The sequence below is a fragment of the Talpa occidentalis genome, unplaced genomic scaffold (genome assembly GCF_014898055.3).
Source record: "Talpa occidentalis isolate TD23 unplaced genomic scaffold, MPIMG_talOcc4v2.1 talOcc4.8, whole genome shotgun sequence".
NCBI classification, from domain to species: domain Eukaryota; kingdom Metazoa; phylum Chordata; class Mammalia; order Eulipotyphla; family Talpidae; genus Talpa; species Talpa occidentalis.
Window position 1 is genome coordinate 63,895,561 of NW_023605194.1, and position 22,638 is coordinate 63,918,198.

The 22,638-nt window shown below is 37.6% G+C and overlaps 1 protein-coding gene and 1 pseudogene across 7 annotated transcripts in view; one reads left to right on the forward strand and one right to left on the reverse strand.

Moving 5' to 3' along the window:
- Window positions 1-22,638, forward strand: part of SPECC1L (sperm antigen with calponin homology and coiled-coil domains 1 like) — a 142,125-nt gene that overhangs the window by 18,612 nt on the left and 100,875 nt on the right. For 3 of the 7 annotated variants that reach the window (XM_037496845.2, XM_054690471.1, XM_037496846.2), the window contains exons 1-2: window positions 21,708-21,747; window positions 22,448-22,497. Coding sequence is in view for 3 of the 7 variants with exons in the window: in XM_054690473.1 (XP_054546448.1) it covers window positions 21,595-21,747 (153 nt within the window). In the remaining 4 variants the exon portion in view is untranslated. Of the gene's footprint in view, window positions 1-21,086; window positions 21,165-21,557; window positions 21,748-22,447; window positions 22,498-22,638 lie in introns of those variants that run through there. The other 4 variants (XM_054690473.1, XM_037496849.2, XM_037496848.2 and 1 more) reach the window with 3 other exon arrangements.
- Window positions 17,546-18,186, reverse strand: LOC119234082 (BRISC complex subunit Abraxas 2-like; annotated as a pseudogene).

Consider the following 22,638-nt stretch of genomic DNA (forward strand, 5'->3'; position numbering starts at 1 on the left):
GTTCCCTTCTTTCACTCTCGCTGGTGAGATTTCAGAAGGAATGGAGAACAGTGGATTCCTACTCTCTGTTCGGGGTTGTAATTCTGTGCCAGGTAGCTCAGGAACTACAGGAAGTACAGGGCTTAGCAGTGAGCCTCTGTGATTCCTGCTCACATTCCATTTTAGGAGATGAGAGAGAGTCTGAGCTATCTGTCCTTTCTCAAGAAATGTGGCTGGAAATGTAAAGGAGGAACAGATACTGTAGCATAGATGTCCCCCCCTTTTTTTTCCCCCCAGCCAATTCTGTGGAGCAGCTTTTTCAACAAAACAGAATGTCCATGCAGATGAGATCCTATTTATGCCTCAGAAATATGAACATACCCCATTCCCCCAGTTTTAACCAGTCCCATTTACATAAAGATTTCTCAGTCTCTGCACTATTGATATCTCAGCTGTATAATTCTTTGTTGTGGGAGGGGCTGTTCTGTGCATTGTAGAATGTTCAGCGGCCTCCACCCCCCCACCCCCGTCAGTGGCACCTGCCCCCTACTTGTGCCAGGCAGTGACAAATTGCCCACTGTAAAACTATTATCTTATGCTTGCTATAAGGAAAAGCACTCTTCAGAATTTTTTATTAATTTTTTTTTTTTTTTTTTGCCTAACCACTGAAACCACTTAAACCACTGCTTATTGATAAAAGATTTCATTTTTAATTAAACTGAAGTCAGGGTTCTAACCTGTTTTAACTTGTTTGTTGAGTTTAGAGAGACTTTCTTTGTATTGTTGGCAAAACAAGTTACCAGATGTAGAATTTCAGCTTAAAAAAAAATGAAATTCCAGGTTGGTTTTAGAGGAATTTTTTACATTGTCACATGTGAATGATGAAGTACTAAACAAAATGTTTCATTTCATATTTCAGATCAGTTTGTTAAAGTGTACAAATAAATCAGTTTGATGTTTTTAACTGAAAATATGATGGGTAGTTTGTGAAATTTTTAGTTTGTAATTTCATTAAAATTTTACAAAATTTTATTTTGTAACTGCCTGTTGAAAATCTGAGCATAAAGCCATGGTTTGAAGGGGTTCTGAATAAAAGTTTTCTTTTTGTAAATATTCAGAAATCTTGGCTGAGGAGGGAGTAGGCAGAGGGGACTTAAAATTTCTTGCATTCTGGGAGTTTGAACTTTGGGAACCAATTTATTTTGGACTAACTCTGGAAAAATCATTTGTGTACTGTAGCCAGAAATTCTTTTAGGCTCTCCTTTTCCAGCCTTGTCACTTGTCTGGAATGTTAAAGTATTGTTAGTAGTTTTGCAGCCTTTTAGCAGTTTGTATTAAAAAGAGAAGATCTCCGGAAATGGATCTGAAGAGGTTTTGGTGTAAGATAAAGGTTTTTTTTTGTTGTTGTTGTCGTTATTCTTTTTTTTTTTTTTTTTTTAAGATTTATTTATTTATTTATACAAGCACTGGGTACAGTCAGAAGCACGGGAGGGTGAGAGAATTCACCAGAGCCAGAGCGGGGAGCAGAACAGGCAGACTGACGAAACACACTGCTGAGGGGAGCTCGGCAGGAGAGGTCTGTTGCACCATGTGGGACCCTCGCTGGCGGCCAGGGATTGAACCGGCGCTGCAGAGGCTGCGGGCAGCTTTGCAGCCCAGAGCTCAACCACTACACAACTGGGAAAGGCCAGTCGTCGTTATTCTTTGGAAAGCACTGAAACAGAAAAGACTTACGGTTGTAAGCTTGAAAAATCCAGGGAGCTTCTAATTGTTTCTAAATGTTTTCTTGTATTGAGTCTTATAAAGTAATAGAGAAATTATAAATTAGGTTGAATGGATTTTTCTATGGCCAAAACAAGTGGAAATAGAGTGGTGATTTGAGGTTTTTGTAGCTGATTATGTGCACCTTTCTAGCATCCTATCAGTAGTTGTGGTTTAGTGGCAAGAGCTCAGACTTTGGGCAGGCTGCTTTCTTCTCTCACCTCAGTCTCTTCCTCTTTTCCAGCCACGCAGTGAATGATTCTGGGAATGAAACGTACTGCTGCTGATGTGGCATGACCCTTCCACACTTAGGAGCTGTCAGACTTAAGACAGCTTGCTTTGCCCTGCTCACCATTTTTCCTCATTGCTCACTTCATTGTCCACTTGGACGTGGCTCATCAGTGTGCCTTTCTCCTGCTGGTTTACCCCCAGGCTCCTTGCACTGAGTATGGCCAGGCAGAATGGAGGTAGCTGTGAACAGGAGGTTGAAATCAGGAGAAGACGTACTTTTTCCTTCTGTGACCATCACGGTGCTTGAAGGGGTGTGCGCATCTGTGGTACGGAGAGGACATGGTAAAGTTCCATCCTTTTAGGGAATGAAGGTGGAAGTCTTGGTGGAGCAGTATTAGCTCTGAATGCCACCTCCCCTCAGTAAGTCGTTATTTGCATCACTGATATCTGGAAACAACTGCCATGTTAAATGTATATCTTAGTTGATAGTCACATACTAATTTTAGACATGAAATAACTTTTCATTAGAAAATGAGAAGTAATCATATTGCAATACGAATAAGCATTGAATAAGTTGCCAGTAAACATTAAAATAGTCAGGTTTTCAGTAAAATTAGTTAGTATTTTGAATAGTTGTGAACATTTGCATATGAATTCACACTAAGCACAGAATCATGTGCTTGAGGACATCTAAACCTGGTTTCTCTCACCTTCTTGTCTCTGTTATAGACCCTTGAATACATGCCCACTTGCACATGTGCGGTTTTGTTTTGACCAGGGTCGGACTTCCCCTCTGAGTAAGCTTTCAGTTTTTCTTTTTCTAAAATTTTATTGATTTTTTCAGTCATTTACGTAACTATAATTTTGAGTATACAACTTCACACCTTCACATTTGCAAATATTTCACTCACTTCCATGAAAACTCCTGTGCCAATGTCCTGTCCCCCTCCTTCCCTGAACCCCCTCTTTGTCTTCCCTCATTCCTCCAGTAACCAGTACATTTTTGCATAGAATGTAAGAATTTTTGCTGTCTCTGCCAGTTTGTTTTCTTTGGTTATTTATATCCCACAAATGAGTGAAACCATCTGGTAAACTCCTTTCACTTTCTGACTTATTTTACTTTGCATCATCACTTCAAGATCCATTCATTTTGTCTCAGAAGGTACTGTTTCATCTTATAAAATACCTGGATACTACTCCTTTCAGTATATATTCCATAATTTCTTTATTGAATTGACTGTCTTTGGGCAGTTAGGTTGGTTCTCCAACTTGGCTACTGTGTATAATGCTGTGAGTATAAAAGTGTATAAATCTTTTCATATTTAGAGTTTTCATATTCCTTGGGTAAATATCTAGCAGGGTGTTGTTGGATCATATGGTATTTCCCCTTTTATTTTTTAAGGTAAATATCTAGCAGGGTGTTGTTGGATCATATGGTATTTCCCCTTTTATTTTTTAAGGTCTCTCCATACTGTTTTCCATAGAGGCTGCATCAAAATAATATTCCTACTACCTACAGTGGATGAGATTCATTTTTCTCCACATCCTTGCCAACATTTGTTGTTTCCAATCTTTGTGATATTGGTCATTCTTTTTTATTTATTTATTTATTTATTTATTTATTTTTATTTGTTTGTTTGTTTTGTTTATACACGCACTGGGTACAGTCAGAAGCGCGGGAGGGTGAGAGAATTCACCAGAGCCAGAGCGGGGAGCAGAGCAGGCAGAAGGACCAAAGTACACTGCTGAGGGGAGCAGCGGGCGGCAGGAGAGGTCTGCGCGCCATGTGGGACCCTCCTCCGGTGGCCGGGGAGCAGCCGGGCATCGAACCGGCACCGCAGAGGCTGCGGGCAGCTTCGCAACCCAGCGCTCAACCGCTGCGCCACCGGGGAGGCCCGTGATATTGGTCATTCTCACAGAGTTGAGGATAATATCTCATTGTGGTTTTTATTTGTATTTCTTTTACAACAAATAATGTTAAACGTTTTTTATGTGTCTTTAGGCCATCTATTCTCCTTCCAAAGGGTTTGTTGTATATGGCCTTTATTGAGATTAGTTTCATTTATTCCCACTTTGTTGAGAACTTAATCATACATAGATGAGTATTGAGTATTTTTCAGCACCCGTTGAAATGATCGTATGTTTTTATCTTTAGCAGCTTTAATATTTTTTCTTTATCTTGACTTTTATAACTTAACAGTGATGTGTCTTGTGAAAATCGTTTTTGTATTAATTTGTTCTTTCTATTTTTTGGACATCATGTTTATTGCTTTAAGTTTGGGAAGGTCTTAGCTATTGTTTCTTCGACTATTTGTTCCTGCACCGTCTGAAGCACCTACTATTGTTATGTTTCCTCTCTTAATTCATTATTTTTTAAAAAAATGTTTTAAAAGGATAGGTTTATTAGGAAAAGGAGAAAGACAGAAGCACCTGCGTGGTCACAGGTGGGCAGGAGAACTGCTGTTCCTGTTTTGCAAAGGGAAAAGGTTTGTGAAAAGAAACACTTGCATAGTCACATGGGGGCAGGAGAGCTGTTATTTTAATTGATTCTGATGTTTCTTTTAGTTTCTGCATTTTCTCTAAATTTGTATTTCTCTCTCTTCACCCACTTGGTTCATTTGTACATTTGTGTCTTCAGTTTCTGAAATTTTCTTTCTTGTCCTCAAATCTATTTAATACAGTTTCCATATTTGTCCTTATTTCATTCAGTGTCTCTTGTGTTCTTTTAATATCTTCAATCTCTTTAGTGAAGAACTCTTTTTGTTCTTGGATCTCCTTTCTAAGCTTCTGTATCTGCCTATCTGTCATTGGCTGACCTTCCTTACCTCATTTAGCATATTTAATGCTGTTATTTTAAAGTTTTTGTCCATTAGGCTCTCTTCTTTTGTGTCCTCTAGATATGCTTCTGGACTTCTATTCTTTTTCAGCTTTTCCATCTTGTGGTCATCTTTCTTCGCATGTATGTTGCCTTAATGACATTTTTCCTGGTTAGGGCACTGTGGATTTAGTCTTATTTTGTTTGTTTCTCTTTTTTGTCTACCTTTTTTGGCAGGTGGGGCCCAAAAACTCCTTTCAGACCTCATGGGGAGTGAGGGCTCCTCTAGGGAGATAGATCTCATCTCCACCTCCTTTGCTCTTTCTCCAGAACAAGTTCTGTTTATTGCTTCAGGGATCCTGAATTTCTGGCCCTGTCTCCTTAATGCTCCCCTTTGTGGTGTGGTGTTTGCCACTGGGCTCCAACTGCCAGGCAAGGGGTGCCAGGTGTGAGCCACCAGTCACCAGCAGCTTGGCATGGGTGGCTGGGCTCTGGCAGCCAGTCAAGGGGCCCAGACTGTGCAACACTGTGGTTCTTTCTCTCCAGTCTTTGTGCTGAGAGGGACACAGGCCTTCTCTCCACTCCAGTCCTAATCCACTCCTCCTAATCCATTCCAAGAGCCTTCAGACTCAGCAACAAAACCAGCAGACTGGTGCATTTATGAGACTGTCTGCAGTATCCTCTCTGAAAAGTCTCATTGGAAATATTCACTGGACCTAGTAGGACCATCTGTGGTAGGCCCCCAACCTATTCTGCTGACTGGAATGGCTCCTGACCTGGCTATGACTACCCTTGCCTCTTCTTGGTTTGTCTCCATAGCAGATCACTTACATCAGCATAAAATTTCCATGGGAAAGTACCCCCCAACCCCCATCTCTAGCAATAAACTTTTAAAGTTTTCTTGGAGCAAATTGTATCTTAGGTTCATTTATTTTTCCAGTTGTGCTTGAGGGAGAGGATCATTTACATTTAGACCTCCCCATTTCACAATGCTGTGAATGAATCCTTGACTTTGTCAGCCGATTCTGTCTTTAAAATGTATATGTTTAAATGCACTTCTCTGATTGTGTGTTAAAAAATTCACAGTAAGAAAGTTTGTGAGTGTATATTTTGAGGAATTCAGTAGAGGATTGTGTTATGATTTAATTAAAATACTTCTTTTTAAAAAAAATATGTGTATTTTACATCGTTGTTCATTTCTGTACAATGTTTGATTTCTCCCTTCAGGTGAAATCCCCATAAAATATTTCCTATTAGATTTCTTTTAAGTGTTTTGTTGGTTTTTGTAGTCTACGTGCTTTTATCAGATTAGTTATCAGTCTTAATTTATTTAGCAACGTTTACTTGCTCCAGTGTTAATTATTCCTTTATTTCAGTATTTCCTTCACATTGTGAGTCTTTCTCATCCATGTTTTAAATCTGTTCTTAATTTGCAATTTTAATACCCTTACCTTTCAAGTAGGGAGTTGATGAAAGAAATTGTTTTTAGATTGCTTGGGTCAAAATTTGTTTGGACTTTTTAGTGTGATATTAATAGGTATAAAAATCATAACTAGTGAGCTACTTCCTTTTTTAAAAAAGTTTTTATTCCTGGTTTTTTAAGGTATAAATTGTAAACAAGTTTTTGAGTTTCTAATATATCCTCCTTGCCTTATAAGCAAGGCTTACAGACTTGCTTGAGGTCATACAGATGTGTTAGGCCTGTAACCACAAACTAGGTCTCTTGATTATCATTCCACTGAACTCCCTACCATATATTTTCAGTATTTCCTGATACATAATTTTCAGTGAGAAAGAATCAGAAGCAAGTGTTGTTTGTTGATATGTGTGTGCTGTAGTATATAATTTAATGTAAGTAGTAAGTAAAAACAGTCTTTAGTCATTCCTTAAAAGGCTTTCTCTTTCAAAGTGTCTTTTGGGTTGCTGCTTTTATTTTAATAACAAATTAGTCATACTTGGGACATGCAGCCTGTTCTATAAATTGAGAGTTCACATTTATTCTCTTTACCATGGGCTGCCACGCTGTTAAACACTTTAGTTTCGTTATTTCGTTTAAGCCTCTCAACATTCTTATAAGGTAGGTAGTATTGTCTAGGCCATTTTACTAATGAGGAAATGGATTTCAGAGAGTTAAGTTAACTTGCCCAGGTATACAGATTAAATCATATGTGATGGGGTGGTTTTCTGCATATTGGTCTTTTATATAAGCACAGAGATTTAGAAACATCAAATTTAAATAGCTTTATTTTCTTTATTTTTTTAAAGATTTATTTTATTTGTTTACGCATACAAGATCTGGGGTGCAGGCCAGAAGTGTGGGGGGTGAGAGGATTCACCAGAGACAGAGTGGGGAGCAGAACAGGCAGATCTACTGAAATAACACTGCTGAGGGGAGCAGCGGGTGAGACGAGAAGTCTGCTGCACTTTGTGGGTTAGCTCCCTGGCGGGGATCGAACTCAGGCTGCAGAGGCTGGCAATAGCTTGACAGTGCTGAAACTTAATGCCTGGGAGACCCAAATTTAAATAGTTTTAAATAACATTACATTATATATGTAACAGGGGCAAAAGGGTTGTTTGGCTGCGCTGCCTCAATTCTGTCTGTGATTGCTGTCCCTTGTCAGACTGAGGCCAGGGCTTGACCATGGGGCCCTTACTTAGCCAGCTCTTTTGGCATATCTGTTTTCTAGGCTGACCTACATCCCTAGAATTCTTCAGATGAGCTCCTGGTTTCTAATACTTCTGTAAGACATACCTCCCACCTCATTCCCCAGAGGGAGAATAGCAAACTAGATCTTTCTGCTCCCACTCTGCCTTATGCATATAATTAACTTGGTCTTTAATTGAATTTATAAAGGGTACACTATTCATTTGTGTATCTTGTTTCTTCCTCTAGTTCCTTAAAAGTTGGTGTTTTTATCCTAATCATCTTTATAAGTTCATTTATTTATTTATGCGGTATCTGATTAGCTGTCCAGAGAATTAGCATTTGACTTGACTTGGCATAAAGTAAATGTTGAATGAATTGAGTAACAATGACTTGTTTCATAACTTTTTAGTAGTTAGGACATACTTGTAACTAGAGCATTTTTTGGTCAGTGATATCAATTGTAGGACTTCTATAAAGTGACCTCTAAGATAGTTTCCATTCTTCAGAGTCTATGGTTTGATTTTTTAGATAGTATTTTTATCTACTGTATATGGAAGGTAAGAGATGATCCTTTACTTGTTTTCCCCAGTAGGTTTTAAATATTTATTTGATTATATGATTATGCACTCTCTTCGCGCATGTAAAGGAAACTGAAGCTTCCTGTTGACTGTGGATGTGTAATTAGCTACAGACAGGGCTCCTGCAGCTGAAAATCCTGTCCTAAGGAGCCGCAAGTACTGGGACACTCTGATGAGACTTCCAGCCACCTCGACTGCAGCCTTTTTAATTCAGGGTTGTTTGTATAAATGAGAGCAGTTGTATCTCTGCCTATTAGATAATTATTTTAAATAAAAAAACAGGTATCTATAAATAAAAATGATTATAGCTAAGAATTTTACTTTTATATTTCATTTAACTGATCTAATTCTGGTAATGAATTTTCTACTGTTAAAAAGATAGGTTTTTTAATTAAATAACATGGCAATTAATATCTTTAAAGTGAAAAAAAATTGGTCACAAATACTGACAATAACAAGTAGATAAATCTTGAAGGGGCAGATTGAGCAGTGTATTTTCAGTGTTGTTGCATCATGTTCATGGCTCATGAAGTAGTCATTGAAGTCAGAATTGCATTTGTAAGAAGCTCTTGTGTATGTTAGCATTGGAGGCCTTCTGGGGTGACCTGTAGGGCATGGGGACTGAAATGAGACTCTTGTTCCTTCATTGATCAGTGCCCACCTGGGCTCTTGTGCTGGGCATGACGGGACATGGTGACTGCCCCCTGGGGTGTGGGCAGAGCAGGGTGCTCAAGACCTTAGTGCCTTACCTCTGTTTTGGGAGCAGTGCATCTATTGTGATGATTTTAAGAAATGTTATTTGAGAAATACATGTGTCATACTTCATAGATTATTGCAGTGTGAGTTATTCTCAGTACAGAGACAGAATACACACTGTTTTTGTGAGAGCTGCTTTTTATTCCTCCCAAACCTTGACTTCACAGACTAGAAGTGGTAATGATTGCTGACATGGCATCCTTGAGCAGGACTGGGAAAGGGATAATAGTAACTGTTACCACACCTCTTTTCAACTTTCAGACAGTCCAAGTGGTATGAACTGTGCTGATCTTTTCCCTCCACTCTGCAGTCTCTCCCATGCCCAGGGGAGTCTGGGGAAGGTTTTGGTTAGAGAGTCATATTGTTAATCATAAGCCTTTTATTTAAAAAAAAAAAAAAAAAGGACTCTGTAGACTAAGTTAAGCCGAATGCATTCCCTAATGCGGTGGGCCTCTCCAATTAATTGAAAACCTTTCAAATAAGGACAAAAAGACTGAGCAGGAGGAATCTCTTCCTCGCTGAATTAGGATGTTGGTGTTTGCCATCTTTGGTTATCAGTGTCTTTTAGTTTAAGTTATGTTACTTTGTTAAAATTTTAATCTTTCCTTATAGCTGAAATAGTATTCGATTGTGTGGATATACCATATCTTTAGCCAGTCCTCTGTCAGTGAGCACTTAGGTTGCTTTCAAATCCTAGCCATTATAAATTATGCTGCAATAAACATTGTGGAACATGTGAATTTTTCAGTTGATGGTTTCATATTCTTTCCATGGATACCTAAAAGAAGGATCCCTGGATACTATGGTATGATTATTTCCATAAGGAAAGAAGAAAGTTACTATTTACAACAAAATAGAAGGAACTTAGGGGAATTGTATGTAGCAACTTAGTCAGAAAGATAAAGTCAAATACTGAACATTGGACTGTATTTTATCCGTTAATCAATTGATGGACACTTATAATTGAAAAAATATTTAGGTAGAAAGTGTGTATCATATTATCATATAATAATATCTCTATGTGATACATGTAACAATTTTTTTTACTAATTATTAATATTATCTAAATGCTAACAAAAATTATATCATGTAGTGAAAAGAATTTGTGGGGTTGTTTGTGTTGTTTTTGGCCATGAACATTTGTATATAGGCTTTTTGTGGACAAATGTTTTCCTTTTTCTTGAGTATGTATCTAGGTTAGAATTGTTGGATTATATCGTTAACTCTGTGTTTACTCATTTGAGGACACCTCAGACTGGTTTCCAAAGTTGCTGCACCTTTTTACAGTTCTACCAGCAGCATATGAGGCTTCCAACAACTCCAAGTTTTCCCACATTTGTTACTACCTATCTTTTTGCTATAGCTATTTTAGTGGGTAGCTCATAATGTTTTAACTTTGGCACTAAACAATAGCAGGAAAGGGATAATATAATCTATTGCATTGTCCAGTATGATACCTACAGTATACCTTTAAATTTAAATAAACTATAATTTAATAAATTTTAATTGAGCTCATTTCAAGTGCTCAGTACTACAAATGGCTCATAGCTACCATACTGAACAGCATGTTATTCAAGCTACTTAAATCTTATCTTGGTCACTGCTATGGGAAAGTGCAGGAAATAGATGGTAGAACTGAACTGGAGGGAATGCTTACTCTGGGCAGATTACTCAGGTGGAATAGGAAAATAGAAAGCAGAAGCATTAGGAGTAGATAAGTAATTGATCATTACCATTTATAGCGTTTTTGATAAGAAATAATTGGGAATTTGGGGGAAAGTTAGAGGAGAGTGTCTGAGGTTTTGCTGTGTTTCTGTTGAGGTTAATGGCAGTGTACTTTTTGTTCCAAGGCCTTAGCACATTGAGGGTGGAGCAGAACCCCCCTTTTCTTCTGTCTCACTGCTCCTGCCACCAAACCAGTTGGTACAGTTTGCATTATGGCAAGGCAAGATATATCTGGAGTATTTGAGCACAGCCTAGGCTATTGGAACGAGCTTTTTCTTCTCTAAATGGTTATTCTGTACGTTTTTTTTATTAGTATTTAGAATTTCATAAATTAGACCAGCCTTTTCTTTTGTTTTAATTATAGTTTCTCAGTCATCATATATGTCTCCTTATATTCAAATATACTTTTATTCTTTTAGTTTAGCATTACTCTACCCAAAATGGCCCATGATGTGTCTCCAGACATATTGTTGTAGAGACTCTTCGCTCAGTTAATAAATTATTTAAAATTTATTTAAATAAATAAAATATTTTACAGTATATTTGTGCTTTGCCAGTGTTAATTCTCAGTCCTCGTAACTGTAAAATCAATTATGTACCACCTAGATGAATATGAATTGGTTTCAAATTATTGTCATATTTCTGCAGTTGTCTGGAGTGGCCTTATTTCGTGAACCAATAGTTGATGTTAATGTTCTGAGGTGAACTTTGATGCTGTTTCTTGATAGAAAAACATAACTTAGGAAATATATTTAGTTCCTGAGTGTTGTAGTTTCTGGAATATTCTGCTGTCTTATGTGGGTATATCACAACAAATAACTTGAAATTCAGACTATGCTGGATAATTTAGCAAGTATGATCACCCTTAGATACCTGCAAAATGGCTAATTCTCAAATGTCAGGGTGAATACTGCTTCTTAAAATGCTAAAAATAATGTACATTGGTTATAGTTAGTCAATTCCATGAGAGATAAAGAATATTCTTTTTATTGACTGAACTAGAGTGTGCAGATAATTTCAAATTAGTAGTAGCCAAAAGAAAGCCTTGAAAATCAGTACATTCTGATTAAGTAAGAACTCTAGGAATTTTTCCACTCATTTTCTATAGTGTCATCTAGCTTTTGAACATATTAATGATCATGTAGTAAAGTTCTTTGTTTCTGTCTTTGAGGTAACATTAGTTTACAAAACTGTGTAGGTTGTCAGGTATGCATTTCTCACCTTAGCAACTATATCATACCACGCTCACTGCCAGATGTCCAGCCATCATACACCACCAACCAGTCCTACCCTTTACCCATTCCTTCCCCTCCTCCTGCCCCATCGGTAGCCAAACATGGTAAAATTCTTATTTTTTCTATTTTAATTTTTGGGGTTACATTTTTGCTCTTCCATAGGTGCACATGTTCACTTACTCTCCACCAAACCATCTGTGCCAGTGCCCCCAGTGACTTCCTGCCCGATCTTCTTCTCCCTTCCTCCATCTCCCCTAGTAATCATTATTTTCTTTCTTGAATTCAAGGTTGATTTCTGTTATATTTTACCTGTGCTTTTTGGTTATTTATTATTCCAAAGTTGAGTAAAACCATCCAATATCTGTCTTACACTTTTTGACTTATTTCGGTTAACATAATCACCTCAAGATCCACTCATTTTGTCCCAAATACCATTGTTTCACCTCTTTTTTCACAGTCATATAGTATTCCATTGAGAATGTATTCCACAATTTCATTATCCACTTACCTGTTGAAAGGCGCTTAGTTTGGTTCCATGCCTTAGCAATTGTGGACAGTCCTGCTATGCACGTAGGTATAGATAAATCTTTTTGTATTAGAATTTTCATATTGTTTGGATCAATACCTCATAAAGGTATTGCCAGATCATACAGAATTCCCTTTTTTCTTTCTTTTTTTTTTTTTTTAAAGGAATCTCTATACAGTTTTCCACAGAGACTGTGAATGAGAAAGAGTTCCTTTTTTCACTGCAATCTTGCCAACATATGTTGATTCCATTCTTTTTGCTATGTGTCCCTCTCACAGCAGTGAGGTAGTAATTCATTGTGGTTTTTTTTGATTTGCGTTTCCTTTACAGTAGGCGATATTGAACAGTCTTTCATTTGTCTGTAAGCCATCTGACTATCTTCTTTAGAAAAAGTGTCTGTTTTAGGTCCTGTGCCCATTTTTTGATAGGGTATTTTTGTTGTTGTTGGATAGGATAAGACATTCATAAATTTTGAAGATTAGCCCCTTGTCAGATGTGTGATGTACAAATATTTTTTCCTGTGTTGTATGTTGCCTTTTTGTTTTTGTGATGGTTTAAAAACTTTTTAGTGTGATGTCAGTACACTTGTTTTATTTTGCTTTGGTTTCTTTTGTTGTTGGAGTTGAGTCCACAAATACATCTCTGGTTATTTGTCCTGTGGGGTGTCCCCTGTTTTCTTTCAGGAGTTTTATGGTTTTGGTTGTTAAATCCAGATCTTTAATTCATTTAAATTAATTTTTGTGTAGGGAGTTAAGTGTGTATCTTGTTTCCTTTTTTTGTAAGTGGCTATCCTTGTTTCCCATCGCCATTTATTAAAAATGCCATCTTTTTCTCCATTGTATGCCCATTGCTCCTTTGTCAGACATTACTGTCCATATTTGTGTGGGCTTATTCTACTCCATTGGTCTGAGATTCTGTTTTTGTTCCAGTACCATACTAGTATTATGATTACTGTTGCTGTGTAATATGGTTTGAAGGCAGGTAGTATGATGCCTCCATTTTTCTTCTCTTCTCTCACAATTGTTTTAGCTATTCAGGGCCTTGTGTGACTTCATGTAAATTTTATAATTGTTTCCTTGAGAAAAGTCATTGGTATTTTGATAGGTATTGTAATGAATCTGTAAATTACTTAAGATATGGTCATTTTCATGATGTTAATTCTTCTAGTCCACGACCAAGGGCTGTCTCTCCATTTCTTTGTGTCTTTTGTTTCCTTTAACAGAGTTTTATAGTTACCAGTGTATATGTCCTTCACCTTCTTTGTAAGTATACTCCAAGGTATTTCATTTTTTTTGACATGATTGTAAGTGGGATTGTATCCTTTATTTCCCTTTCTTTTGCTACACTGTTTGCATATAGAAATGCCACTGATTTTACTGATTTTTGTGTATTGATTTTGTATGCCGCCAATTCTATTTTATTATTTCTATTAGTTTTTGGTAGAGTCTTTTGGTTTCTCTAAGTATATTAACAAGTCATCTGCAAATAGTGACAGTTTCACTTCTTTTCTAATTTGGATTCCTTTTATACCTTTTTCTTGCCTAATTGCTTTGGCTGGGACTGCCAATACTGCATTGAACAGTAGCGGTGCTAGTGGACATCCTTGTCTTGTTCTGGATCTCAGTGGGAATTTTTTCAGCTTTTCACTGTTGAGTATGATGTTGGCTGTGGGTTTGTCATATATGCTGTTTATAATAAAGTTTAGGTAAGTGCTATTTATTCACATTTTATTGATTTTTCTCATAAATGGGAGCTGAATCTTGTCCAACGCTTTTGTGGCATCTGTTGAGATGATCATGTGGTTTTTATCTTCTGTTTTGCTGATCTGGAGAATGACACTGATTGATTTACATGTGTTGAGCCAGACTTTCATCCCTGTATGATTCCTGCTTGATGTTAATGGATAATACTTGCCAGGATTTTGTTGAGGACTTTTGCATTTATGTTCATCAGAGATATTGGACTATGCTTTTCTTTTTTTACTGTCTTTATTTGGTTTTGAGATCAGATAAAGTTGGCCTCATAGAATGTGTTGGGGAGTTTCCCTACCTCTTCATCTTTTTTTTTTTTTTTTTTAAGAGTTTGGGTATGATAGACTAGGCATTAGATCTTTGAAGTTTTGGAAAAATTCACTGGAGAACCTATCTGTCTTAGACTTTTGTTCTTTGGGAGAGTTTTTATTACTTTTCTAATTTCAGCACTTGTGATTCCACTGTTTAAGCAATCTTTTGCATCCTGATTCAATCTTGGGAGTTTGTATGTGTCTAAAAATTTGTGCATTTCTTCTAGGTTATCCAGTTTGTTTGCATAGAGACTTTTGTAATAGGTTCTTATGATCCCCTATAGCCCTAAATAGCTAAATTTTGCCTCATTCATACTCCATTGAGTTGAGGTTTCAGTCTTCTTTGTAAGCCTAGCTAATGGTTTGCCAATTTTGTTTATTTTCCCAAAGACCCAACTCTTAGTTTTACTGACCTTTTAGCTTGTCTTTCTATTTTCTATTTCCTATTTTTGCTTGAACTTTCATTATTTCTTCTACTGTTTTTTGTTTTTCTAGTTCCTTCAGCAGCAGAGTTAGATTTATTTGAGGTTTTGTTTGCTTGTTTTGTTAGTTTATAAGGGCCTGTATTGCTATACACTTCTGTGTAGTGTTGCATAGCATTCTATAGGTTCTGGTAGCTTGTCTCTCCATTTTTATTGTCTCTTAATTCTTTTCAATCTCATCTTTGATTTCTTCATTGATCCAGAAGTTGTTTAGAAACATTTTGTTTAGTCTCCACATTTTTTTGGCTATTCTTTTTGTAGTTAATTTCTAGCTTTTTAGCATTCTGGTCTGTGAAAATGCTTGATATAATTTTTATTTTTGTATATTTTCTGAGACATGTATTATGTCATTCTTGAGAATGTTCCATATGCACAATTTAATATTTCATTTAAGGCCTTTTTTTTCTTTGTTAGTTTTCTGTCTGGGTGATCTATCCAGTCATATCACTGGTGTTGACATGTTTTATATTTGTTAGTAGTTGCTTTATATAAGTAGGTGGTCCTATATTGGGCACATGACTGTTAATAACAGTTATATCTTTTTGGTGAGTAATTCTTTATGTAGTGTCCATCTTTGTCCCTGATTACCTAGTTTTTCTGATGTGAGAGTAGCAGTTCCTCCTTTTCTCTTTGAGTTATTAGCATGCATGGCCTTACTCCAACCTGTTATTTTTAGTTTGTTTTTGTCTTTTGGCTTTTTTTTTTTTTTTTTTAATTTTTTTATTTATTTATTTATTTTTTTTAAATATTAAATTTTATTTTTATATTCCCCCATACAATTGCAAACGCCCCATTCTGACCCCAATCCTTCCCCTCCCGCCCCCCACCCCCAAAAAGTGTCTCTGGTTCATAGTTTTTTTGTTGATTTTGATTTTCACTTTCTTATATTCATTTTCCTGGTCCCTTATTTAAGTTTTCTAGATTCCTGCTATGAGTGAGACCATCCGGTATTTTTCTTTTTCTTTTTGGCTTATTTCGCTGAGCATGATCCCTTCCAGTGCCATCCATGTTGCTGCAAATTGCATGTGTTTATCTTTTTTGAATGCTGAGTAATATTCCATGGTATATATGTACCACATCTTCTTGATCCAGTCATCTATTTTTGGGCATTTGGGTTGTTTCCAAAGCTTAGCTATTGTAAACAGTGCTGCTATAAACATAGGAGTGCAGGTGCTCTTTGGAATTGATGTTTCTGTGTCCTTTGGGTAAATACCTAGGAGTGGAATTGCTGGATCATATGGAAGCTCTATGTTTAGTAGGTCCAGAAATCTCCACACAGCTCTCCATAGTGGTTGGACCAGTTTGCACTCCCACCAACAGTGCACAAGAGTTCCTTTTTCTCCACATCCTCGCCAACATTTGTTGTTGCTAGTTTTTTTAATATGTGCCATTCTCACTGGTGTGAGATGGTATCTCATGGTAGTTTTGATTTGCATTTCCCTGATTACAAGTGATGTTGAACATTTTTTCATATGTCTGTTGGCCATTTGCATTTCCTCTTCAGAGAAGTTTCTTTTTAGCTCTTCTGCCCATTTTTTGACTGGATTATTTTCTTTGTTGTTGCTGAGTCTCATCAGCTCTTTGCAGATTTTTGTGATCAGTCCTTTATCATTAGTGTTGGGTGCAAAAATGTTCTCCCAGTTGGTGGGGTTTCTCTTTGTTTTTGTTATTGTCTCTTTTGCTGTGCAGAAGCTCTTTAATTTGATGTAGTCCCAGCTGTTTATCTTTCTCTTCACTATCACTGCTTTGGGTGATGTGTCTGTAAAGATGTCTTTTGGCTTTTAATGGGTCTCTTGTAAACAAAGTATCAATGGCTGAAACTTTTTCCTTTTTCTTTCTTTTTTTCAATCATGACTAAATATGTTTTAATTGTCACATTTAACTGCTTTGTCAGGTATATATTGTAGATTTCTGTATAGCATAAAAATAAAAATATTTTCCTGAATGTCAAAATGTGAACAGAGGACAAGGCAAATGGCACTTCAAAAAAAAAAAAAAATCACACTGGTGCTAAGCCACTAGTAGGTAGCTGATAAAACCTGGAACACATTTGCAAATAAAATGGGTGCAACATTTCAAATCAATGGGGAGTGGCATAAGGCTAGCCAAACCAAGAGAGTGTGAAATACAGACCCGAGAGACTGGCTGTCTTAAGAATGGTAGTGTTCTCATTTTGTTCAGACAGCATTACACTGCCTAATTTCATATTAGTCTCTTCTATAAAATGAAATTACATTTCAGAACCTGGATTTTTAACTTTTTGAACAAATTCCTAATCCAAAGGAAGGGCTGTTATATCCCAAAGCATTCATTTCATGGGCTGACTTTGTCATAAATGGTGTGTCCTGTTCAGCCAAGAGCCTAACATGCTTATGAATTTCTTCAGTGCTTTCACACATTCTGGACAACACATTCTAGAAACAGACAGTAACTAAATAAATATTGATATGTATTGATATAAAAGAAAGTCTCTGCATAATCCACAATTATCCTTCAAATGGCAACTTAAAAAAAAAAGTTTACCAGAACACCCATGAATCACACTAGATTATCTTAATGATTCTCTCTCTCATGAAACCTGACCACTGTGTCCAAAGGTGAGGACCTGTGGCCCTGAGGCTCTTACCAGTTCTGGGTCCAAGGCCTCTCCTCCTGGAAGTTCAGGAGTCTGAGAAAGTGGTTCTCCATCTAGATTAAGTCCCCCAAAATCTCAATGAGTGATTAAGAAAAAGAGTTTCTATCATTTTGTTAAATCTGGGAGGTCTGAGTATTCTTGGAGCCCTGGTCCTGATGTGTCACAGGACGGAAATTCCTTGATTGGGAGTAGTTGTTATACAAAGGCTCTGTGGGGGTCAATCAAATTTTCATAATCAATGTCATCTGATTCCTCAACATTGTCTCCAACTGCTCTTTGGATAGGGGCGAGATCTGCTCTACTTCCAGGATATTTCAGTCCAGCACTGGTGTAAGCGTAGTTGGAAGAGCCCACAGCTTGAGGTTCAGGCTTAAAGACACTAATCTCTGGGTCAGGATGATTCATGGTAATTTCTTGATTGTTTGGGTGAAAATCAGAATTAGGAGGAGGATGACCAATGGCTTCTGTATTTCCCACACTTCTGCCTTTAGCTGAACACCAGAGTAGGACATCCGGGGCTGAAGTTGGTTCTAAGCTTCCCGAAGGGATCTATCTCTGCTTACCATCACCTGCTACAATCTTCTTTCTTGTCCCTTTTCATTTTTCATTTGAGTGATTTATCTTCTTAATTTGTTCACTTCTGTCTGACAAGATTAAACAACTCACTCATTCTTTTCTGTGTCTGTACACACCACCTGCACACTTTCTCTTGCAGTACATTATAAACCTGATAAATTGCCCTGATGTCTTTCATTACTCCATCCTCATCAAAAAGACTAATTATAATAAAGTAAAAATCAAAATCAACAAGCAACTATAAACCAGAGATACACTGCACGGGGAGGGGGGGAGAAGGGAGCAGGATCAAAACAAGGGTGATGGGAATTGTATGGGGACTATAACCAAGATGAAAATGCATACATTGTGCAAAAATGAAAAATGATGTAAAAACATATTGAAAATTAATTAAAAAAGTCATTACCATGTTCTTTAATAACTTTGGCATAACTCTAAAAAGTATTTGGCTCTGAAAACACTTTATACTCTTGCTGACTAGTGTTGCCCAGGTTGGGAATAGTGAGGGATAGCCTTCGATAATACCTTCAACTTGGTCTAAAGAGAGCATAGTCTAAAGCATGAATAGAATTTTTGGCAGTGAAGATGAAGCTGAAGAGAAGGAAAATGAGGTCAGTCATCCAAAGGATGTGGGTGAACTGCTTATGGATAACCTGTTCTCTGTGACATCTGCTGCTGTGTGATTTAGGGCACTCTGTTCCACCTGATAACTTTCTCTGATCTTTGCTCACTAGTCTTAGAAAATTAAAATGTTTGGGACAATGTTCATAGTTATGGATTTCAGTTACTTGCAGAAATCTGTGTTACTGATTTGTGTGAGTCACTGATGCTAAATGTTTCCTCTTGACTAACCTCTCCCAGCAGAAACTCTTCATTGTTGTTGGTGTAGCCCGAAATGGAAGCCATCGTGATGGAAATCTCCAAATCCCCCTGCTGAAAATTTTCACCCACTATGTCTTTTCATTGGTAAATTTAGTCCATTCACATTTAGGGTGATTATTGAAATGAACTATTTAATATCAGTCATTTTGTTTATGATTATTTTATTTTTATGGTGTTTCTTTTTTCTGTTTGTTTTTCTCAGCCCTTCCTGGGTGGCTTTCCTTAGTACCTCTACCACTTTCTTTGTTTTTTCATCTGTGGGTCTGTTCTGGATTTTTGCTTAGTGGTTACCGTGGAGGTTGTTACTAAAATTCTATGACTTAAATCTTTTATGAGCAGGTATCTGCTCTCTGACATTTAATTATACAGATTCTGTCCATTTCTTCTTTTCCCTTAGTGTTTTATTGTTGACTCAGTATTCTTGCTCATTCTTCTGGTCTTGTATTTTTATTGTATTTTTCTCAGGAGTTTGTTTCATATTTTTCTTTTCTTATGGACAAATTCCTTTCACTATTTCTTGAAGGGCAGGTCTGGTGGTGGTAAACTCCACCAGCTTCTGTTTGTCTGGGAAAACCTTTATTTCACTATCATACTTGAATGATATATTTTTTTAAAGATTTATTTATTTATTTATACAAGCACTGGGTACAGTGAGAAGCACGGGAGGGCGAGAGGATTCACCAGAGCCAGAGCAGGGAATAGAACAGGCAGACTGACGAAATACACTGAGGGGAGCAGCGGGCGTGGCAGGAGAGGTCTGTCCGCCATGTGGGACCCTTGCCAGCAGCTGGGGATTGAACCCACGCTGCAGAAGCTGTGGGCAGCTTCACAGCCCAGCGCTCAACCACTGCAGCACCAGGGGAGGCCCTTGAATGATAATTTTATAGGATGGAATATTCATGATGGGCAGTTCTTACCTTTTTTAGCATTATGAGCATTTCCTTCCATGCTCTTTTTCCCTAGAGAGTGTCTGGGTTGAAGTTTGGGGGAAATTCTAATATGGAAGCCTTTGTAAGTTTGTTTTTTTCTCTTGCTCCCTGCAAATTTTTTTCTTTATCTTTGATTTTTGATAATTTGACAATGTTATGGCTTGATGTAGGGTTTTTTGCATTTCAAAATTTGGGAGTCTCTCTGCTTCCTGGACTCCCATATTTAATTCATCCTTTTGGCTTGGGAAATTCTCAGTTACTATTTCTTTGAATATGTTTTCTGCTCCCATTTCTCTTTGTTCACCTTCTGGGATCTCAGTTATTCTTAAATTTCATGTTCTAATTAGGTCTGATACTTCTCATAGAGTTTCCTCATTTTTTCTTTGCTTGATTCACTTTCCTAATGGGTGATTTGAGTCTTCTTCATCTGAAATTCTTTCTTTTGCCAGTTTAATTCATTTAAAGTACTTCCTAAGTTTATCTGCATTTCATTGTGTCTCTTTTTGTGATCTCGCATCTGCCTGTCTTTGATTGACCTTCCAGTAGCTCATTTGACATTTTTAATATTGTTGTTTTGAAATTTTTCTCTGATAAGTTCTCTATTTCTATGTCCTTTATATTTGTCCCCAAAATTCTGTTCTTCTCATTTTGCTATTCCATTTTGTGTTCAGATGTTCCTTGTTTCATAGGAATGTGTGTTGTCTTACTTGCTTTTTTAATGATTGGGTTGCTTTATGTAGATTTGTCTGTTTCTCTTCTCAGTGCCATGGTGTAAGGTGGGGGCAGGAGGTGAGTGTAGGACTTGTACACTCCATCTCACTTTGAGGAGTGACATTGGTCCCCCTCTCAGCCTCTCCTCTTCTTTCATTCCACAGCAGTTTGTGCTTAGATTACCTTAACTTCCCAGCCAGCCTCACTGCTGATCCTTTTTTCCTGTGGGTTATGTATGATCTATGAAGCTTAAGTTTCCCTCCGGAGGAGCAAGATCTGGACTGCCTGACTCATGCTCTGAGACTAATTTGCACTTGGCCAGGAGGAGACGCTGTGCCAGAGGGAGGGAGTGTGCTGACTTGTTGCCATGTCTGCCAACAGCCGCCTGCACTGCACTGCCCCAGCCTCTGGTGCCACTTTTGTAGGGCTGCAATCTCTGTGCATTTTGTTTACTTTCCTAAGGGATTTGTGAGTTATCGCACAAGTGCTTTCTCTGTTTTGGGGCTTTTTGTGGAGTCGGCCTGGCTCAGCCTGGTATCTCTTTGATCTCCTCTAGGAAGGGAGTGGTGAAGGAGACTTCGAAGTTCCCAATTTCCTGCACATGTATCCACAGAATTCACACTGCCCGGGTCAGGTCTGTGCCCACTCAAGAGTTCCTCTGCGGAATTTCACAGTGTCCTGGGTTGCCCCTGTAATGGCTTGGGTGATTAACCACCCCCCACCCTACCCCCACCTGTTCTTCCAGTTGGAAGTCATGCTTCCCTTTGCTTCCTTCCATCCTTCCCCTTAATGACCACCACCCTTAGTTCCAGATTTCTGGGAAAATCCTGAGAGTCTAGACTGGACATTGTCTAGATCTTCCTGTGAGCAAATTTTGTATAATTGTTTTTAAAGGAGAGAGTTGTCCCGCCCCACCCCCCCATTCTGCCAGGGTATGGGTCAAACATGGTAAAATTCTTGAAAAACAAATTTTCTAAAGAGTACCCTTACAGTTTTATTTTCAGTGTAATGCCATTTCTTTCCACAGATTTGCCTGTAAATGCATCACGAAGAGGCAGCGCAGAATGAAGAAAGCAAGCAAGAGTGTTGGCTCAGTGCCTAAAGTGTCTGGGATAAGCAAAACACAAACAGTAGAAAAAACAAAACTTGAGAACAACTCTTTAGCACCTACTGGAGGCAAACTTATAAAACCTGGAACAGCAGCATCATTGTCAAAGGTAATGATTTAATATTATGTGAATTTGTGATGAATTTTAGGATGAGAGAATCATGATACAATGTCTGATTTATTAAATAATCATGAGTTTTTTGTATTTTTGTATTATATATGTTATTGTGATAACATTGATTTACAACACTCTATATGATTTATAAGAGGTATAGGTTCATACCTCTTCTGATGTATGTTACCATGATGCCACACCCACCACCAAGGCACCCATAGTCCATAGAGCCCCGGCCCGTCTTTACTCTCACCTCCTTACCCCAGTCCACGCTGGTAGCCTCAATTCTGCCTTCAAATTTCTAGGGTTTGTTTTGGTTTAGTTTTGTCTATTCCTTTGTTTTGTTTCTCTATATTCTGCATATGAGTAAACTCACCTGGTATTTGTCTTTCTTTTTATAACTGTCTTCATTTAGCATGATCCCCTCCATTCCATCCATGTTATTACAAAAGCAAGATTACATCTTTTTTCTTTTATAGATGAATATATTCCATTGTGTATATGTTGTGCATCTTCTTTATTCTCTATGTGTCATTGGGAGCTTAGCTTTTTCATCAGTTGGCAATAGCCTGTAATTTACCTTGTAAATAGTACTGCATTGAACATAGATCTACTATATGATCCAGCAATTCCACTCCTAGGTATCTACTTGGAAAACACAAAAACATGAAGTAAGTGGTTTTTTTTTTTTCAGTGTCATCTGGTGTTGGTGCTGGGAATATAGTGCCTTAAAAGCAAATTCAGGTTGGTGGACATACCTGGTGTATGAGTTGGTGTATGAACTTGGTGTGTGTATTGGCTATGAATAAAACCAATAAAACCAAATAGCATACTCATTCCTGAAACAAATCACTAAGCGCCTGCCTTGTGCAAGGCTCTGCTGGG